Source organism: Pelobates fuscus, chromosome 7, assembly GCF_036172605.1.
Source record: "Pelobates fuscus isolate aPelFus1 chromosome 7, aPelFus1.pri, whole genome shotgun sequence".
Taxonomy (NCBI): Eukaryota; Metazoa; Chordata; class Amphibia; order Anura; family Pelobatidae; genus Pelobates; species Pelobates fuscus.
Window position 1 is genome coordinate 128,307,423 of NC_086323.1, and position 18,954 is coordinate 128,326,376.

The window sequence follows — 18,954 nt, forward strand, 5'->3', positions numbered from 1 at the left end:
ATAGGGATTCATTAATTAATCCCTTAATATAATGGTCATTTTGCTTGTAGCTTTTGCGTGTGTTTGGTCCTTACCAAGAGGGGTGTGTTGTATGTGTGCGCGCCAGGTGTCCATCTGCTCTCGTTTTCGTCAGATCCTCCATCATTGAAGAGAAATAAACGAAATATAAATACATATAAATATATATAAATATATATATCTTGGAGGTTCGAGGGTCATCGCTGCTGAAATTTCTCTCCATCAGTTAGTGGCTTTTTTTCCGTTAACTGGAGCAAAGTTTATTTATTTATTTATTTATTTGTACAGAAAAGTTAAACAAGTGACAGAAAGTTTGTAAGATATTGTGCGTGTGTGATTTACTTGTAAAATATTTTCAAATGGTTTATTACAAAGAATCAGTTATTAAATAATGTGCATATTTTCACTTCAACTAGACCTGGCTTGATTTATTTATTCTTGTGTCTTCTAACTTCTATGTGGTGTTCGTGTGAATGTGTGTGTACCTTTGCAAACAAAGAAAAACACATGTTACATATTGCAAAACAGGATCAGAAAAACCTTACACTGAGTAGAATGTTCATGCGCGACCATAAGATTATGGACAATGACATTGAACCAATGAAAATTGAATTAAATCCTCTCTTCTTTGATTATCACACAATTCCAAAAACCACCAGTGGGAAAAATCACTAAAACAATGGAAACAGAACACAGACTCATAAGCAAATAAAATTGACAAAAAAAAAAGAATAATTAGAAAACAAAGTTTGTGAAGAATGCAAGCAGAGTGCAAAAATCACAGAATGCAAGGGCTTGCTAGTAACATTTCTTCTGGTGTTGTCCCACAGACTTGAGGTTCCCTCTAGGTGATCTGGTAAGCACCATGACTTGTAATGTGGGAGGAGTGTCATTGATATTGGTGCCCCTATCATGGGGGAGCCCCCAACAGATAAGGGCATCCCCATGAACCGTGGACTCCTGGAGCAGCCCTCAACAGCAGAACCAGAGTAGAGTCCAAGTGTCCACCAGGGAGGAGAAACTCAACATCTTGCTATTCTTGTTAAGAAGTAATTTAAAGCTGACACCCCATCTGTATTATTTGAAACGATGATTTGGGTGACTAGCTTAAGCTGCCTTCTTCTGTCTAGTGTTGCTTGGAATAGATCATTAAAGACCTGCACCTGTACATTATCAAATTAAGTGGGTCGCCTTCTTGCAGTGTTAGCAATTTTAACCTACAGGGTTATTTACTAAAGTGAGTATTTAAGGTGAATTTCAAATTTAAGGCCAGAGAAGCTGGACAGAAGGCATAGCTGACTTAGAGAATTGTTTTTACCTTAAATTCACATGGGATTCTCACCTTGGTATGAAATAAATATTTTAAAGAGTAGGTTCGACTTTGATTTGAGAGACTTCTATATTTCTTATTTGGGCCTATGCAAGAACCTGTCCAAGATGCATTCTTATAATTTGGGTAAGGTCTGGTCCTATTTTAGGAACAATCTATAGAGGTGGAGTGGTCTTGAATTGTCTCGGTAAGGTAGGGTCAATTCGATTAAAATGACTCGCCTTTCTAAAATGTTATATTATCTTAGAACCATCCCCCTTTCAATCCCTTTATCTTTTTTTCAAAAGGTACATTCAGCTCTCTTGTCTGGAACAAAAAAAACTGCCAGGATTAAATTAACCATATTACAAAAACATAGTAACTTTTGGGGGCGTAGGCTTGCCTGACTTTACTCAATACTATTTTGCTGCGATGGCTTTAAAATTTAACTTGGATAGTGATCGCCCTCTTTGGCTTGAGATGGAAGCAAGCAAACTTTCACCTTATTCAATCAATTATATTTTATGGCTGCTTCCATCTCAGTGCACAAGGATGAAAGATATGTATTTCTCAACCAAGACTTCCATCAAAGCTTGGAATACCCTTTACAAAAGACGCTGTCCTTCTTCAATTTGGTCTAGGGCAGGGGTTACCAACCTGTGGTATGCGAACCCCCAGGGGTACAATCCAGTGCCCCTGGGGGTACGCGACAAAAAATTGGTAATGGCAGCAGTGCAGCTGCCTGGCACATGTTGGGAACCTGAGTAAATGTCCATCAGGTTGCCCACGCACTCAGGGCCACCCGATGGACATGTGGCATGAGCGGCCCCACCGGGTACTGCTGGAGAGCTGGGAGGAAGTCTCGGCCCCCCCACTCCCTCCCAGCTGAAACAGACTCTGCCGCGAGGGACCGTGAGCTAGTAGTGCCTGCCTTCACCTGCCCACAATGTTTTAACCCTCCCCTTACTGACATAACACCACCTCTAATGCTATAACTCCGCCCTTGATAGGCATAGCTCCACCTCCACTTGTATAGTTCCGTCCCCTTCGGCTGTCAGACGAGGAGGAAGCTCTGAACTCCCATCAACCCCAGCCAGCAGAAGCCACCTTCCTGCTCCCATAAGGTAGGAAACTGGAGTGTGACTAAAATGAAAAAAAGAACATGGTGAGCTTGGAGCCTGGAGCAGAAGAGGAGCAGTTGATTTCCTTCTTGAGATCCCGGGTCGGGAGCGCACCGTTGCTGCAAGCGAGAGGTGAGGAGACACCCGCAATCCTGGACTTTCCCTGGACCGTGGCACCCCCAGGACACCAAGGGTTTCTGCCGAAGGCTGGAGTTGGGTACCCTCCCCCCCCCCCCCCCCCCAAAAAAAGAAAAAAAAACTGGGACGCCAGAGACTGAGAACACCAACTATTGAGGACAATGTTTTACTCCACGATTTAACCTTCCTGGAACTATATCCTCCTATATGCCTCCAATTTAAAGAGTAATGTCCTATTGTCTTGTGCAATCTCCCAGGTGCTCAGACCGTATAGCCACACATACGCAAGGTTGCCAATGGGTTCGGCCAGCTAACGGAGATTTACCCCTATATCTGCTCTAACCGTGCTAACTGTTTAAAAGGAATACTATTTACTATGTTGTTATTATATTGCTAGTGCTACTCAACCACGCTAAGATAATACATTACTTGAATACCTATGCATTGTACCATAACATGTGTTACACACTTTAGAATATAATTCATTGACCAGCTTGTTTATAATAGAAATGTGCATTTCAGACTAAATCACTTATGCTAATCGGAAACCTATACTGTGTCAATCTTGATCTCTTTAACTTAAAAAAATGTGCCTGACTATCGATTACCACAACCTGTATTGCAAATGTTTATTACCATACCTTGAGGTCGCCGTTGTGGCCCACCAAGGATTACTGTTACTATTGTGCACAACAAAAATAAAGAATTAAAAAAAAAAATACTCTTTTCACATGCATAGCTGGCCCTTCTCCATCCGCTGCAGAATGCAAAGAGCAGAATGTGTGTGGAACAGTATGCACATAAAAGAGATTGTTATTATAAATAAAAGACATGGTTGATAGAATTAGTATTTTGGACATGGGAAAATCCTTTGTGATTCTTTTTTTCTAAACAGCAGCTGGTACCTGACACTTAGCTGAGAGGGTACATGGATTGTCAAGCAAAGTATTCTTTATCCCTGGATGTTTGTATTCTTTGTTTTACACATGTTCTCTGCGGCATTACGATTGGTATAAAGATGCAATGATTGTTACAGAAAACAGGAATCTCTAGATATCTTTGGTTAGAAATTCAAAGTGAATCTTTTCATTTTTAACCAAAGTACCCAAATTGAATACATGAATGACTTGGTGAATGTTTCAAATTTGTCTATAGTCATAATTCACTTTGAATTCCCGACATTTTAAATTTCTAATAAGCCAATATATAAAGTGCGCACAATGATCTAGACACCCACCAATAATAGTGGTATTAAGTATAAAAGAAAAAGGAACATACTTCCCCTCTTACTCTTATTCTGGAAGCGTAAAGAATACAATTATTGAAGCTCCTTAAAACATCTTTTATTACCGTATATACTCGAGTATAAGCCCACCTGAATATAAGCCGAGGACCCTAATTTTACCCCAAAAAATTGGGAAAACGTATTGACTCGAGTATAAGACTAGGGTGGGAAATGCAGCAGCTACTGGTAAATTTCTAAATAAAATTTGATCCTAAAAAAATTATATTAATTGAATATTTATTTATAGTGTGTGTATATAATGAATGCAGTGTGTGTGTGTGTATATGAATGCAGTGTGTGTGTATGAGTGCAGTGTGTATGTATGAATGCAGTGTGTATGAGTGCAGTGTGTGTTTGAATGCAGTGTGTATGAGTGCAGTGTGTGTGTATGAATGCAGTGTATATGAGTGCAGTGTGTGTTTGAATGCAGTGTGTATGAGTGCAGTGTGTGTGTATGAGTGCAGTGTGTGTTTGAATGCAGTGTGTATGAGTGCAGCGTGTGTGTATGAGTGCAGTGTGTGGATGAGTGCAGTGTGTGTATGAATGCAGTGTGTGTATGAGTGCAGTATGTATGACTACAGTGTGTGTATGACTGCAGTGTGTGTGTATGACTGCAGTGTGTGTGTATGACTGCAGTGTGTATGAGTGCAGTGTGTGTGTATGAGTGCAGTGTGTGTGTGTATGAGTGCAGTGTGTATGTATGAGTGCAGTGTGTGTGTGTGTGTGTGTGTGAATGCAGTGTGTGTGTGTATGAGTGCAGTGTGTGTGTGTGTGATGCAGAGCCTTGGTGAGGGGTGGGCATTTTTAATATTATTTGTATTATTATTATTTTTTTTTGTTATATTATTATTAATTTATTTTTATTATTATTTTATTATTCATTTATTTTTTTCGTCCCCCCTCCCTGCTTGATTGAGTGCAGTGTGTATGTATGAATGCAGTGTGTGTGTATGAGTGCAGTGTGTATGAGTGCAGTGTGTGTATGAGTGCAGTGTGTGTATGAGTGCAGTGTGTGTGTATGAGTGCAGTGTGTGTATGAGTGCAGTGTGTATGTATGAGTGCAGTGTGTGTGTATGAATGCAGTGTGTGTGTATGAGTGCAATGTGTGTGTATGAATGCAGTGTGTGTGTATGAGTGCAGTGTGCGTGTGTGTGTATGAGTGCAGTGTGTGTGTGTGATGCAGAGTGTGATGCAGAGCCTTGGTGGGGGGTGGGCATTTTTTATATATTTTTTTTATTATTATTATTTTACTTTTTTTTTATATTATTATTTATCTATTTTTATTATTATTTTTATTATTATTTTATTATTATTATTAATTTATTTATTTTTCGTCCCCCCTCCCTGCTTGATACATGGCAGGGAGGGGGGCTCTCCTTCCCTGGTGGTCCAGTGGCATTGGCAGTTCAGTGGGGGGGGGAAGGGGGACTGGCAGAGAGCACTTACCTCTCCTGCAGCTCCTGTCAGCTCCCTTCTCCTCCGCGCCGGTCCGTGCAGCTCTTCTGTCAGCTCACACTGTAAGTCTCGCGAGAGCCGCACTATGACCCCGCGGCTCTTGCGAGATTTACACTCGGAGCTGACAGAGGTGCTGAATGGACCGGCGCGGAGGAGGAGAGAGCTGACAGGAGCTGCAGGAGAGGTAAGCGCTCGCTGCCAGCCTGCAGTCTGTATTATGGCAATGTAAATTGCCATAATACAGACACTGACTCGAGTATAAGCCGAGTTGGGGTTTTTCAGCACAAAAAATGTGCTGAAAAACTCGGCTTATACTCAAGTATATACGGTATTTGTATTTTTAATTTCAGGTTAAAGGGACACTATAGTCACCCAGACCACCTCAGCTCAATGAAGTGGACTGGGTGTCAGGTCCCTCTAGGGTTAATCATGCCTGATGTAAACATAGCAGTTTCTGAGAAACTGCAATGTTTACATCTGGGGTTAAGCCAGCCTCTAGTGGCTATCTTCCGGACAGCCACTAGAGGTGCATCGGCAATGATTGAGGCATATTATGCCTCAATCACGCAGAGTGTCCATAGGAAAGCATTGAAAAATGCTTTCCTATGGACACTTTGAATGCACGTGCGGCAGTGCCGCGCATGCGCATTCGGTGCCGGTGACGTCAGACAAGGATGCTGACGTCGGCAAGGGAGAAGAGGTAAGGGAGCCCGGAGGGGGGAAAAGGGTGAGTAGCTGTAGGGGTTTTAACCCCTTCAGGACTGCGGGAGGGGGACCCTGAGGGTGGGGGCACCCTCAGGGTACTATAGTGTCAGGAAAACCAAGCGGTTTTCCTGACACTATAGTGTCCCTTTAATATGCTTATAATTATTTGTCTGTAAAAAAACAAACAAACTAACTGGCTGTAGCTGTGAATATTCACCTGGACTGCTATTCCTATCATTTTCAGCCTGCAAAACCATTTCATAGGAATCATAGTACACAGCAGCTGGAGTGGCGCTATAGCCTAGTAATTGCAAACCTTAGCACTGGAGCATTCCTCGGCTACATTTGCTACGATGCTTAGTTTCAGTTTACATTGGGACTGGAGCATGTATGAGCTATATTTTCCATTACTGTACGAGCATCATGGGTAATGTAGTCCACCCCAGCTTCAATGGAAAAGGCTAGCCATCTCTGTTAAAATATTTTTCTTCTTTGCAGCAGATAAATAAAAGCATGAATCAGACTAATTTTGAGGCACAAATCTTTTATTTTAAATAACTGGTATCACAATGTTGTAATGTTTAAATTATAGCTTATATAACAGTCTGATAGTTACTCATGGTTGGGTTGTCCTTGTGGTGAAAGAATACTACGGACTTAGGAACCATTGCAATGTCAACGTGAGTAACATTGGACCTCAGTAGTGTCAGGATTAGGAGCTGATGAGGTGAGGACCAGTACATTATCCGTTTTTGTTTTGTACACGGATGAGGCTGAGACACAGGCCGCATGCTTCGTAGCATGGGTCGCAGAGACAATGCACGCATGAGCTCCAAAACATCTTCAGACAGGACAAATTCATCTTCCAGATGTGCACACAAGGTCCAATCATCCAGATGTGACAACACTGAATGCAAGCGAAGTCCAGGGCCCAGCAGAAGGCCAGTGGGCAGCCGCATAGAATGGACAGCACCATGTAACAGCAGTTCTTCACCCCGTTGAATGTCTTGAAGGACATACCCCATACCCCGTCAATACTGTGGGTTCCCTCAGGCTCTCCAAAGGTATCTTCGAAGAGGACCTGGTGAGAAAAGACAACAGTATTAGGTGATTCAACATCCAACAATTAAAACTAAATTGTTTTAAGTTATATTATGATCGGTTCCTGTTTCTTGATTTCTTGATTTAAAATTGTTGTCCCCAAGATCATGCTATTTGATATGCATGAGTTCATAAAGTGACACTTAAACAACTTCATCTGATTGTCCTACCCCCAAACCCAATATTAAGCTAAATAAAAGGCTTGGAGGTGTGGCTTCAAGCCCTCTGGGTATAAAAACCAGGAATCTGGGGGCGGGGCCTGCCCGCCGAGCTGGATGGTCGCAGGCACGCAGAGCTCCTGCAAGACCGCACTAAAAACGATAAAAATAATGCCTAAATCCGAACTGCAGACCCACAGCAACAAAGCCCAACACAGGGGGTCGGCTGGATCCAGGGAGAGGCTGGCTCTACGAGCTACAGTCCCCTGGAGGAGACACTCTCGCCGAACTGCCTGAGGCCTTCTCCGGCGGTGAGTGGGGCAGACGGCCGCTGCCCCACTATCCCGCAACACAGCACCCCTCATGGGACACGAATCCGGCGGGACCTGGCTCCGTTCCCCCCCCTATGGACCGGGGGGGTGATCCCGGTCCCCACCCTAGAGGCCTGACCACCGCTGGCTGTGTCGGCACGGCAGCAAGGCCGCCAGTCCATCCGGACACCACATCCAAGATGGCGGAGGCCGCATGCGACGGCGCCAAGACCGGAGCACTGATGGGCAACTACTATACATCAGCAGAACCTATAGGGGACAGCCAACAACCCACAGGTACCACCCTCAGCCACCCATCTGCGGGCACTACCGTACCTTACCAAGCTATGATCAGACCCAAGGAGGCCTCCTGCGGGGGCTGGATACACCCCCCCCCCCCCCCCCCGGCAAGGTAAAAACGACAACGCATCAGCCGCCTGCAACCGCTCATGCACCATGGGACTTACTGACGGGAGGAGAAGCAGAAGGGCAGCCTGGATCCCTACTACGGAAGGGACTCTCACAGGCGGTAGATACACAGCAAACACCCTGCCTAGCGACTAACAACAAGCGGAACTCCCACGTACCAGCTACCTGTAGTGGCGGCAGAGGGGACTATCTTCAATTAACTTTTACCATCTGTCTATGCTGACACACAAGGCTGACGCCCAGGACAGACCACCCCACCATTACCAATGATACATGGCTGAGTTGCATACTTTTTAGTCTTATCAGCTGTTGCTTAACTGCTTCTGCTAGCTCAATTGTGTGCTTCTGCTTTATAGCGAGATTGAGTGGGGGGAGGGGAGCAATGTAACACTGCAGTACCTTACTACCACGCAGTGATCTTATGGGTTTGTTCTAGCGGTCACTATTTAGTCCGTCTATATTTTCAAAAGCCCTTAAAAACGTTCCTAGCTTGGTTTATCCTTGTCAATACTATTAACTAACTGTTTCACACTTTAGACACCCCTATACTGCTTGTTTTCTCTTGAAACTATGCTGACTCTACGAAATATAGTGTTGTTAGCTGATGCCTTTCAAATGCTTTCAAATGCTTGATATGTATTACTAGCCTGTATTTCCTGGGGTGGCTACACAAGCCTGTTTATGCAGCCCGCAGACACAATCTTGTACTATATCTAAACTTAAAACTACTCAGCATCACTCTAACGTTTAAACAAAAATCTGCCGGTAATCTTTCTGTTCTTGCAAAAAAAAAATGTGCTGTACCAACATGCCACTCATTGAAATGCTATGATTATGCCTGCAGTTGCTGTCGTGGCCCTGCACGCTTGTCTGTAACCTATATGCACATGCAAAAATAAAGAATAAAAAAAAAACAAAAAAAAAAAAACCAGGAATCTTATTTCTCGTGTCTCTATCTGTAGCATACTATGACGTCACGCGTGCATGGGTCATCATGTGTTGGCCATAGAGAATCATTGTAGGTATGCGCATGCACCTGCGTTTCCCAATGCTCCTCTATGAGGATTGGCCTGTCATCCTGACTCAACCCGAGAGGAAGGTTGTGGCAGTGCCGAAGGAGACTCGAAAATGGAGAAATGCTATAGTGTCCCTTTAACTATGCCATGCACTCAAATTATTTAATTATTTTATGAGATAAAGTGTGCACATGAGGTAACTCTTTTTGTGCACTGTACTATCTAATGGGCACGATCTACTGCAATATAGAAAATAATTGAAATGATGAGTGTCTCTTAAAAAATACCAATGGATGTGTAGCCCCCGGCCAACCTTGTAATTATATGATTTCCCTTGTCTTGTTACCACTTGCAATCTGTTCCTGGTTCTGCCTGTTTTGTACAACTTAAAAACCATTGTTAATGATTTTGTATTCCCCTTACATAAAAGGGAAAACAATAGCACAAAAATTCAGAGAGAGGTCAGATTAAAGGGACACTCCAGGGGCGGGGCCTGACCGGGAAGCTGAACAGACATGCTTTCTGTGAGCTCCCGAGCCTGAACCCAATTTTTGGCAGAAAACAGTGGGAAAATCGCCTATTTCAGAATCCCACCGACCCTCACCTTGATATATGGAGGCAGGGGTACCGGGGGACACATCGCCTGTTCAAATGCCTACTGGAAAACCGGACCGGAGGCTTGAGGCCTACCTCATGCAGAGCGGGAAAGAGACGGCCGCTCTCCCCGCTCACCTAACACTGCAGCACCCGAAGTATTGGGCCTCCCCCCCCCTTTGGACCGGTGGGGGTTATCCCGGTCCACACCAGCAACCCCAAGCCACGACCAGCACAGGAGACAAGATCTCAAGCGAGCCGAAGCAGCCCAGGCACAAACAAGATGGCGGCACAGACACAGCCTATAAAGGACCGCACACTCAGCAAACCCCCCAAGTGCACAAGAGAGTTCTATTACCAGCTATGTGCTAATCTGTGGACCAAGCTTCACACCCGGAGACAGGCCTTCAAGAGGGCGATAACAATAGTAACGGCATGGATCCGTCCGGCGACACGACGCCAAATAGGTGGGAATCCCCCCCGTACCTCCACAGCAATCCCTCGACAAAGCAGAACCCACAAGCCTGCACGGAGGGCCAGCACTCACACCCTCATGCCCCGGAAGGTGACACACCGACGAGCACGATCTGCTCGCACTTCAGCGGCTCCACCAACTCTCAGCAAGCAGAGCGTTGCTCCACATGCGAGAATCCACAGCGACGGCCACAACACTGACCGGGAGACGGCACAGCACCACACCAGCTGGACACACAGACGGAGGTCCCCCACACAGCCCAAAGAAGAGAAAGCATGGACAATTGGGAGAGAAGTGCCACCAGTGAGACCTTCACAGCGGGACTTTGTGCTGACCTTTTGCAAACTCACCCATGCTGACCGCTTACCATATACCCCACCAGCAAACGCTCCTCCACAGGCACCAGGAACTCAGCGCCCCCTCGCACAGGGGAGACACCACGAGCTGATACAAAAGATGCAGAGCGAACACAACCAGCCCCAACAAGGCATCGGCTGACTCTACCGGGACTGTGGTTTCTTGCAAGGCTAAGTGCCCAATATTACCTGTTTTATCTTTCTATACCTTCTCAACCGAACTCCATATCTGACTGCTGGCAGTTTTTACCTATGCTCAGTTTTTCTTGTGTGCTAGCGCAGGGGATCATAGTCAGCCGTAGACATGCTCAGAATGCCTATGCCCAGACCAGCTCGCATTTAAGCAAGTTAGAAACTGTGTTTATTCTGTTTAATTTAACTGTGCAGACTCCTAGAAGGGCTGGTTAGCAACTACGCTCCTTGCAATGTACTTAATCTTGTTTCCACGAATACTACTAGAAATTTATTAGATCTGCCATGTCATACACTTACAGGAATGCTATTATTTAATGATAAGCGATTGACACACGATTGATTTTTCTATGTTTTAAATCTACGTATAAGGAAACGCACACCACTTAGAACAAGCGTAGTTGTTCAGAGACGCATGCCTCATGACTATACACGTAGGTTATACCAAACCAACCTGTGAAATGTCGTAAATAGCTTGTATAATCTACTATGTATATGTGGTGTAAAAACACGGCAAGCGAATTCTATCTCACAGTTTTTTATCATACGTTAAAAACCTGTTGATTTTACATGACGCCTCAAGCTAGTTATACTTAAAAAAAAAAATTGTGCAAAATCTTCCAAGCCACTGTTTAATCTATCTATGTTTTATTTTGTATGTACGCTGTTGTGGCGTATAATTGCGCTTTGTACTCTCCTGCACAACAAAAATAAAGAATTTAAAAAAAAATAAAGGGACACTCCAGATCCCTAAAGCCCTTTGCTGAAAAGCTTTACGTGTAAAGAGTGTGTCCTCTTTTTTTTTCAATGTGCAAAAAGCATAGATTTCAATAGAAATTGACACTCTTATAAATTAACCTAGTGACCCCTGGCTTTAAAGCAGATAACACATCATATTACTTCCTGGTTTGGTTAGCTCAGTGGAGCTAAACTCAGAGGCACCAACTGCATAGAGCATCTGCCTTGCAAAGACCTCTCATTGAGCTGCATTGGGAAGTCTGTGATTGGACAGACCAGTGGCGTACTAAGGAAGGGGGTGGGCAGTCCGCCCCGGGTGCCACACACTTGGGGAGTGCCATGACCAGGGCGGCCTTAGGACGTGTGATTTGTGTGGCCGCACAGGGCGCCCTGACAGCTGGGGTGCCGGGTGGCCACACTGCTCACACACGCAGGAGCCCCAGAACTTCAAAACCGTCCTCATCAAAGGAAAATGGGAATGGAGCTAATATGCAGTGGGGGTAGTGGCATCTCTAGGATTCATTTTTAGGGGGGGGCACATGGTGGGCCAGGGACAAAAGTAGGGGGGCACATTTAACCCCGCCCTCGTTGTAGTTTGACCCCGCCCCTGCCGCATATTAAGCCCCGCCCACGACACAATGTTATTTTTTTATTTTATTTTTATAATCCCTGGTGGAGGATTCATTATTTTCCACCAAGAATTATTAAAAAACAAACACATTTCCCTTGATACAGTCCACACACACACACACACACACAGACTGTTGAGTCCATTCACACACAGACACACAGATTGCTGACCATGCACACACAGACACACAGACTGCTGAGTCCATACACACACACAGACTGCTGAGTTCATACAAACACACACACACACACAGACTGCTGAGTCCATAGAGACACACACACAGACTGCTGAGTTCATACACACACACACAGACTGCTGAGTCCATACAGACACACACACAGACTGCTGAGTCCATATACACACAGACACAAACGCAGACTGCTGAGTCCATACACACACACAGACTGCTGAGTCCATACACACACACACTGCTGAGTCCATACAAACACACACACACACACACACACTGCTGAGTCCATACAGACACACACACAGACTGCTGAGTTCATACACACACACAGAGACTGAGTCCATACACACACAGACACAAACACAGACTGCTAAGTCCATACACACACACACACACAGACTGATGAGGGCCGCCATCAGGGGGTGACAACCATAACAGTTGTCACGGGCCCGGTGGCCCTGGGGGGCCCGGCCGCCCGGGCCCCACATGTGGGGCCCATCGGGTGGCCTACACACTTAGGGCCACCTGATGGGCCCCCTCCTTCAGGGACCCGGTCAGCGCTGTGGCCGTGGTATAGCGCGACTGGGACGCTTTAAAAAAAAAAAAAGCAGCCGCAAGTGCTGTAAGGGGCTGAGCAGGGGCTTTAGAGGGAGAGGCAGGATTTTGTGGGGAGGGGGTGCAGGGGTTTGTAGAAGAGCATGCATGTGTGGGATAGGCATAAGGCTATCCTAACTATAAGATAAGGCCAGGGACTAATGAAAGTATTTAGAAAACTGGGCAGACTAGATGGGCCGAATGGTTCTTATCTGCCGTCACATTCTGTGTTTCTCCAGGAATGGTGATTTTTTTTACAACCTGAAATGTTGACCTGAAAACAGAAGCTGTCCTAAAAGAGTATTTGTTTTGGATGAATGTTGCTGTACATAGTGCCAACCATTCCAGTTTTATGGAGTCAAGTGCCAGCTTGGTATTTTTTGTTTTGTGTGTCTCTAGTGCAGCATTTCCCAATTGGTGTTGGGTTTTGCGAGAACAAAACAGGGGTTCTGTCGCGATTTGCCCATCAGGTGGCCCATACACTTAGGTTCAACCAATGTGTATTGCTGAACAAGGGCAAGGTTGGTGCTGCGGCCGTTTAAGAGAGCAACATGCAGTATCAGATGCTGGGAGGAAGTGACAGTCAGTCACTTGCTCCCAGTCATAAAATCCACCATGCTGGAGGGAAAGAGGCAGCAGCGGGGAGTGAGGTGCTGCAGGCTCCACACACTAACCTAAGCCAGGCGCCCATCTGCAGACAAAAGTTATGCTAACAGGAGGGTGGCTGCAAATATAAAAATCATGGCCTATATGTATCTGTCAGTGTGTGTGCATCTGAGTGTATGTGCCAGTGTGTGTACCTGTGTGTCATGGTGTGTATGTATGTCACTGTGTGTCAGTGTGTGTATGTTCCATTGTGTGTATATATGTGTGTGTGTGTGTGTGTGTGTGTGTGTATGTTTCATTGTGTGTATCTGTGTGTGATGTTTCATTGTGTGTATTTGTATGTGTGTATGTGCCAGTGTGTATCTGTGTGTGTGTGTATGTGCCAGTGTGTGTATCTCTGTGTCAGTGTGTGCATCCGCATTTAAGAGCCAACACTACATCCAAACACACCTCTGTATGCAAATGCAAACATAACGTACATACACACCCCGGTGTTAAAAGCTACAATTATATACACCAACTCTACACATACAAACATACCTGATCCTAAGTACTACAATCTGTTTATCATCTGTAGAAATTAGTGTCTATATATATATATATATTTATTTTTATATAAATACATATATATTTATATAGACTCTGGCACTCAACCCAAAACAAATAAATCAAAGCAATATTACCTGGGTGCCTCCAGGCCGATAGATAAACAAAGTAAGACAGGAGCACTCGCTTGGATTTTCAAAAATGTATTATGTATTATGAAGTGTTCATCAACCTTAGATCAACGTTTCGACTCATCTTGATAAAGACCCTGAAGGGTCGAAACGTTGATCTAAGGTTGATAAACACTTCATAATACACGTTTAAAAATACAAGCAAGTGCTCCTGTCTTACTTTGTGTATATATATATATATATATATACCAAAAACGAAATTTGTCAAAAAAAAGTAAAACATGACACTCTGTTAATTAGTAGGTGTGTGGTGTGTGCACAAATATTTTTGGGGTTCCACAATGTATTAAACCGATAAAATCATTTACAAACACCAACTCTACACATAAAAGTACAACTACTCCTAAGTATTACAATCTGTTTACTATCTGTAGAAATTAGTGTATATATATATATATATACCAAAAAACTAAATCTGCAAAAAAAGGCAAAGAATTACAATCTGCTAATTAATTAAACGGTTTGTGCTATGGCGCAAAAACATTTTTGGGGGTTCCACAATGTTGGTACACTATGCCAAAGGGTTCCACAGGAGAAATGAATTATGAACCTCTGTTCTAGTGCATGTAGAGTTAACAGACAGGACCCCTGGTGGAACTAAATCCACACCTCACAGCATTTTAAATAGACAAAGAGGAACACTTTACTTTTAGGGGTGTGAGTGGGGGTGACTGTCCTTCCTAAATAGGGACACTTGGCAGGTATATGAATCCCTATAGCTCCCCTGATGCCTTGGCTGCCAGTTCAAAAACATTTGCCTATCTGAGCCTGAACTAGTACAATGTTAACATAAGCTGGTTCAATTACTAATGGGTGAATTCAAAGTGAATTTAAATATTTAGCCAGAATTGCTATTTGGATAATCCTTTTGCCTAGTTTAGCCTAAAATGTAATTCAATTAGATATAATTTTGAGTTCCAAACAGTTAACATTTTAGTAAATAACTCTGCCTCTCTAAAGCTCTTCTACCAACACTCTATTTATAAAGATTTGTTTCAACTGCAGAGAAACAGCCACTGCAGAACATCTTAAAGATGAATCTCGGTAATTAATACAGTGATATCCCATGCTGTCAGCCATAAATCCTGCTTATTTGGCAGCAGTATTAATCCCTACTGGTATAGTGTATGGCATTCTATTTAAGATCAGGATCTTCAAAGAAACCTACCGGTTTATTTATTAAACTCCAAATTGAAATTTGAATTGCAGCATATTGCCCAGTTGCAATTATAGTCAAGTTGGATAAATCTTCCCCATCAGCTGTTTAAACCTATGTTTTGCAATTTATTGTTAATAAACAATCTATTTCTGCAATTTATTATTTCGTGATTGTCCCTGATTTAGCGATTATCCTGGAAAATCATCATTGACTTATACTAGCTCTCTAGAAAGCAGATTAATAAAAGTGAGATACGCCGCAGATATTTATATACTTCCCAGAGCTAGATAATATTCTGCTACAATAATATTCCATCCATGAGTAATGTACCAAGATGCCCACAACTCCACATGTTCTAATCTTGAAACCCCCAAAGACCCCACCACCATATTTGGTGCCATACTTACCCTGACATGCTCATTCATGTTATTGGGGTCACGGTTCTCCATATCTAAAGGCATGGGCTCGCTCTGCATGGATTTTGGCTGAACCATGATGCTTGGAGAAATATCCTTTTCTGCAATTAGGGGAGGCCTGTCTCTGCCTGTCCTGATTCCCCATACCTGTATTTATACCTGGAGGTTTCCATGGGACTGAGCATCAAACAGCCCCGGCACCGACACATAGTTACTCCACACACTCCTAAGCAAAACTTGCCTGGGCTGTTATGGAAACCACTGTGAATACAGGCTGATGGGGGCTGAGTGCAGAGTAAGGTAATTAAGACATAACTGAATGGAATGGGAGAGGACTATTTATTCTAACTCCATATTATGTGGAACAGATAAATAAACTGTATAGTGAAATACACACACATACATATATTCCAAGTATGTAATAGGTCTGTACTCACGGTCTTCTTTAAATAAGTTTCTTTTATTGCATCAAAAAGGGTCCAGGGAGATCAACGTTTCAGTCCCTAACCGGGACTTTCATCAGGATCAGGAAGAAACGTATTTAAAGAAGACCGTGCAGATCTATTACATACTTGGAATATGCTAAAATTGTCTTTTAGGTACTGGCACGCCGACTATATAATCTAGATTCAGCCTGAGTGCAAGGACACATCCAAACTATATATATATATATATACACACATACATATATACCGTATATAGTTTGGCTGTGTCCTTGCACATATATAGTAAATTCTTTTTTTATATATATATATATATATATATATATATATCTGTCCAAAGTAGGCAGCAGCACTCACTTATTAAAAGTCCAAAATGTATAAGTACAAAATGTAAAAGACGATCAACGTTTCAGTCCTGCATAGAGGACTTTCATCAGGATCAAACACCAGGTGTTACATTTTGGACTTGAGTGCTGCTGCCTACAAAACCAGGTGTTTGATCCTGATGAAAGTCCTCTATGCAGGACTGAAACGTTGATCGTCTTTTACATTTTGTACTAATACATTTTGGACTTTTAATACATGAGTGCTGCTGCCTACTTTGGACAGATGGATAATACTAGCCATTGCATGCTAGCACACGACTTCTAAAGGGACCTTTAAGCGTGAATGCAGAAGGATTTTTTATTTTATATATATATATATATAGAATCCAGTGCACTCACTCACTAAATATTTTAATAGTTAATAACAACACCTGACTTTGACAAAAATAATGGAGGTTTAGTTACAGTTTATGATCATACATTGCATAAGCCTGCCACAACGTGAATGTACCCCATTTTCGGCAGGTTCTACTCTAAAACCCTAATTATTATTATTATTTATAAAGCGGCAACAAATTCCGTAGAGCTGTACAGTGGGTGGACTAACAGACACGTATTTGTAACCAGACAAGTTGGACGGACAGGAACAGAGGGATTGAGGGTGTATGGGGGTGCAATGTATGTGTGTGTGGGGGGGTAGTGCGTGTGTATGGAGGGGCAGTGTGTGTGTGGGGTAAATGTGTGCATGGGGTAACTGTGTGTATGGGGGGTAGTGTGTGTGTATGGGGGGGTAGTGTGGGTGTGTATGGGATAATGTGTGTGGGGGGCAGTGTGTGTGGGGGTAATTCTGTGTATGGGGGCAGTGTGTGTGTGTGGGATAAATCAGTACCAATAGTGAACACTGTTAGCGACTTTCCATTTTCAGATTTATTGGGGGATGATTTGGACAGAGAAATTGCTGCTAAAAACAAGCATTCAACCCCTATGGAAAGTTGGAAACCCTATCTGGAAATAACACTGAACAGAGTGATACAGGTCCATTTAGTAGCCCTGAACATGTTCTACAACTGAATGACCTAGAGCTTAACCCGGGTAACTTCAGAGCTGCACAGTGGGAGGGCCCACTTTATCTGAGGCTAGAAACCGTATCTTCATGAGGAATGGGACCCCTGTTGATAAGACAAGAGAGAGATTTCTCAGGAGGTTTTATTGGCCAGGTGTAATCGAGTCAATTACACATTATTGTTCATCATGTCCTGATTGCCAATTAACTGCCCCTCTTACAACATATCATAGTCCCTTAGTACCCTTGCCCATTATAGAGGTTCCATTTGAACGCATTGGTAGGGACATTGTGGGCCCTCTTATAAAATCTGCCAGAGGACACCAGTACATATTAGTAATCGTAGGCTATGCTACTCATTACCCTGAGTCAATACCTATGTGTACAACTTCAGCAAAAGCTATTGCTAAGGAACTCATATTGATGTTCAGTAAGGTTGGTATTCCCAAGGAAATAGTGACAGATCAGGGAACTCCATTTATGTCCCGAGTTACAAAATAATTATGCAATGTCCTTAATATAAAGCAGCTGAAAACCCCAGTATATCACCCACAAACATATGGTTTGGTGGAGAGATTCAATAAAACCCTAAAAGCTATGCTTAGAAAGGCCATTGATAAAGATGGGAAAAACTGGGATTGTCTTTTACCTTATTTAATGTTTGCTATTAGGGAAGTCCCTCAAGCCTCTACTGGGTTTTCCCATTTTGAACTCTTGTATGGTAGACACCCTAGAGCAGGGGTAGGCAACCTACGGCACTAGTGCCATGCACGGCACTCGAGGTGTCTTTCCACGGCACTCAAGGCTGCTAGAGCCAAACAGGCTGTGGCCTATCAGGAGTCTCAGTGAAACTTCAGATATCTGCTAATACGAATACTCAATTTATGCATTGCAGAACGTATGGGAAGTGATCTCAGATCAGTTCCTCCAATCACTTGTGCATGGGAATCCACACTGTAGTAGAGCAGCCTGCAGCTGCTGTTGCAACTCCTGTCCTTGACCTGTACCTGGCCAGCCTGGTCCCTACTGGAACCCAGGGAAGCCACCCACACTGCTAGATATACACAGACCTGCAGAGTAAGCCTCCCCTCATACAAATAATACGAACAGCCCACACACAAACATACACACAATCCCCACAAACGCAACACCACTAACAATCCACATACATGCACACAATCTCACATGCAGCCTCTCACATGCAATACCCCAAACAGCCCCCACACATACACACACACAACCAAACACACAATGTGACATATCCATCCACACACAATTCCACGAGCAGCCCTCATACACAGCCCACATTCATATGTATCATACACAATACCATAAACTACTAATGAACATATACAATATAATAGCCAGTGGCGTACTAAGGGGGGGGA

The 18,954-nt window shown here is 43.6% G+C and overlaps 1 protein-coding gene across 1 annotated transcript; it reads right to left on the reverse strand.

Annotated features, from left to right (window-relative positions):
- Window positions 1-6,558: 6,558 nt before the first annotated feature.
- On the reverse strand, window positions 6,559-15,849 carry LOC134568804 (caveolin-3-like). Its single transcript, XM_063427473.1, has 2 exons — window positions 15,726-15,849; window positions 6,559-7,112 (listed from the first exon to the last, which is right to left on the reverse strand). The coding sequence occupies exons 1-2, from the start codon at window positions 15,810-15,812 to the stop codon at window positions 6,774-6,776; spliced, it is 426 nt and encodes a 141-aa protein (XP_063283543.1). The 5' UTR covers window positions 15,813-15,849; the 3' UTR covers window positions 6,559-6,773.
- Window positions 15,850-18,954: the final 3,105 nt, after the last annotated feature.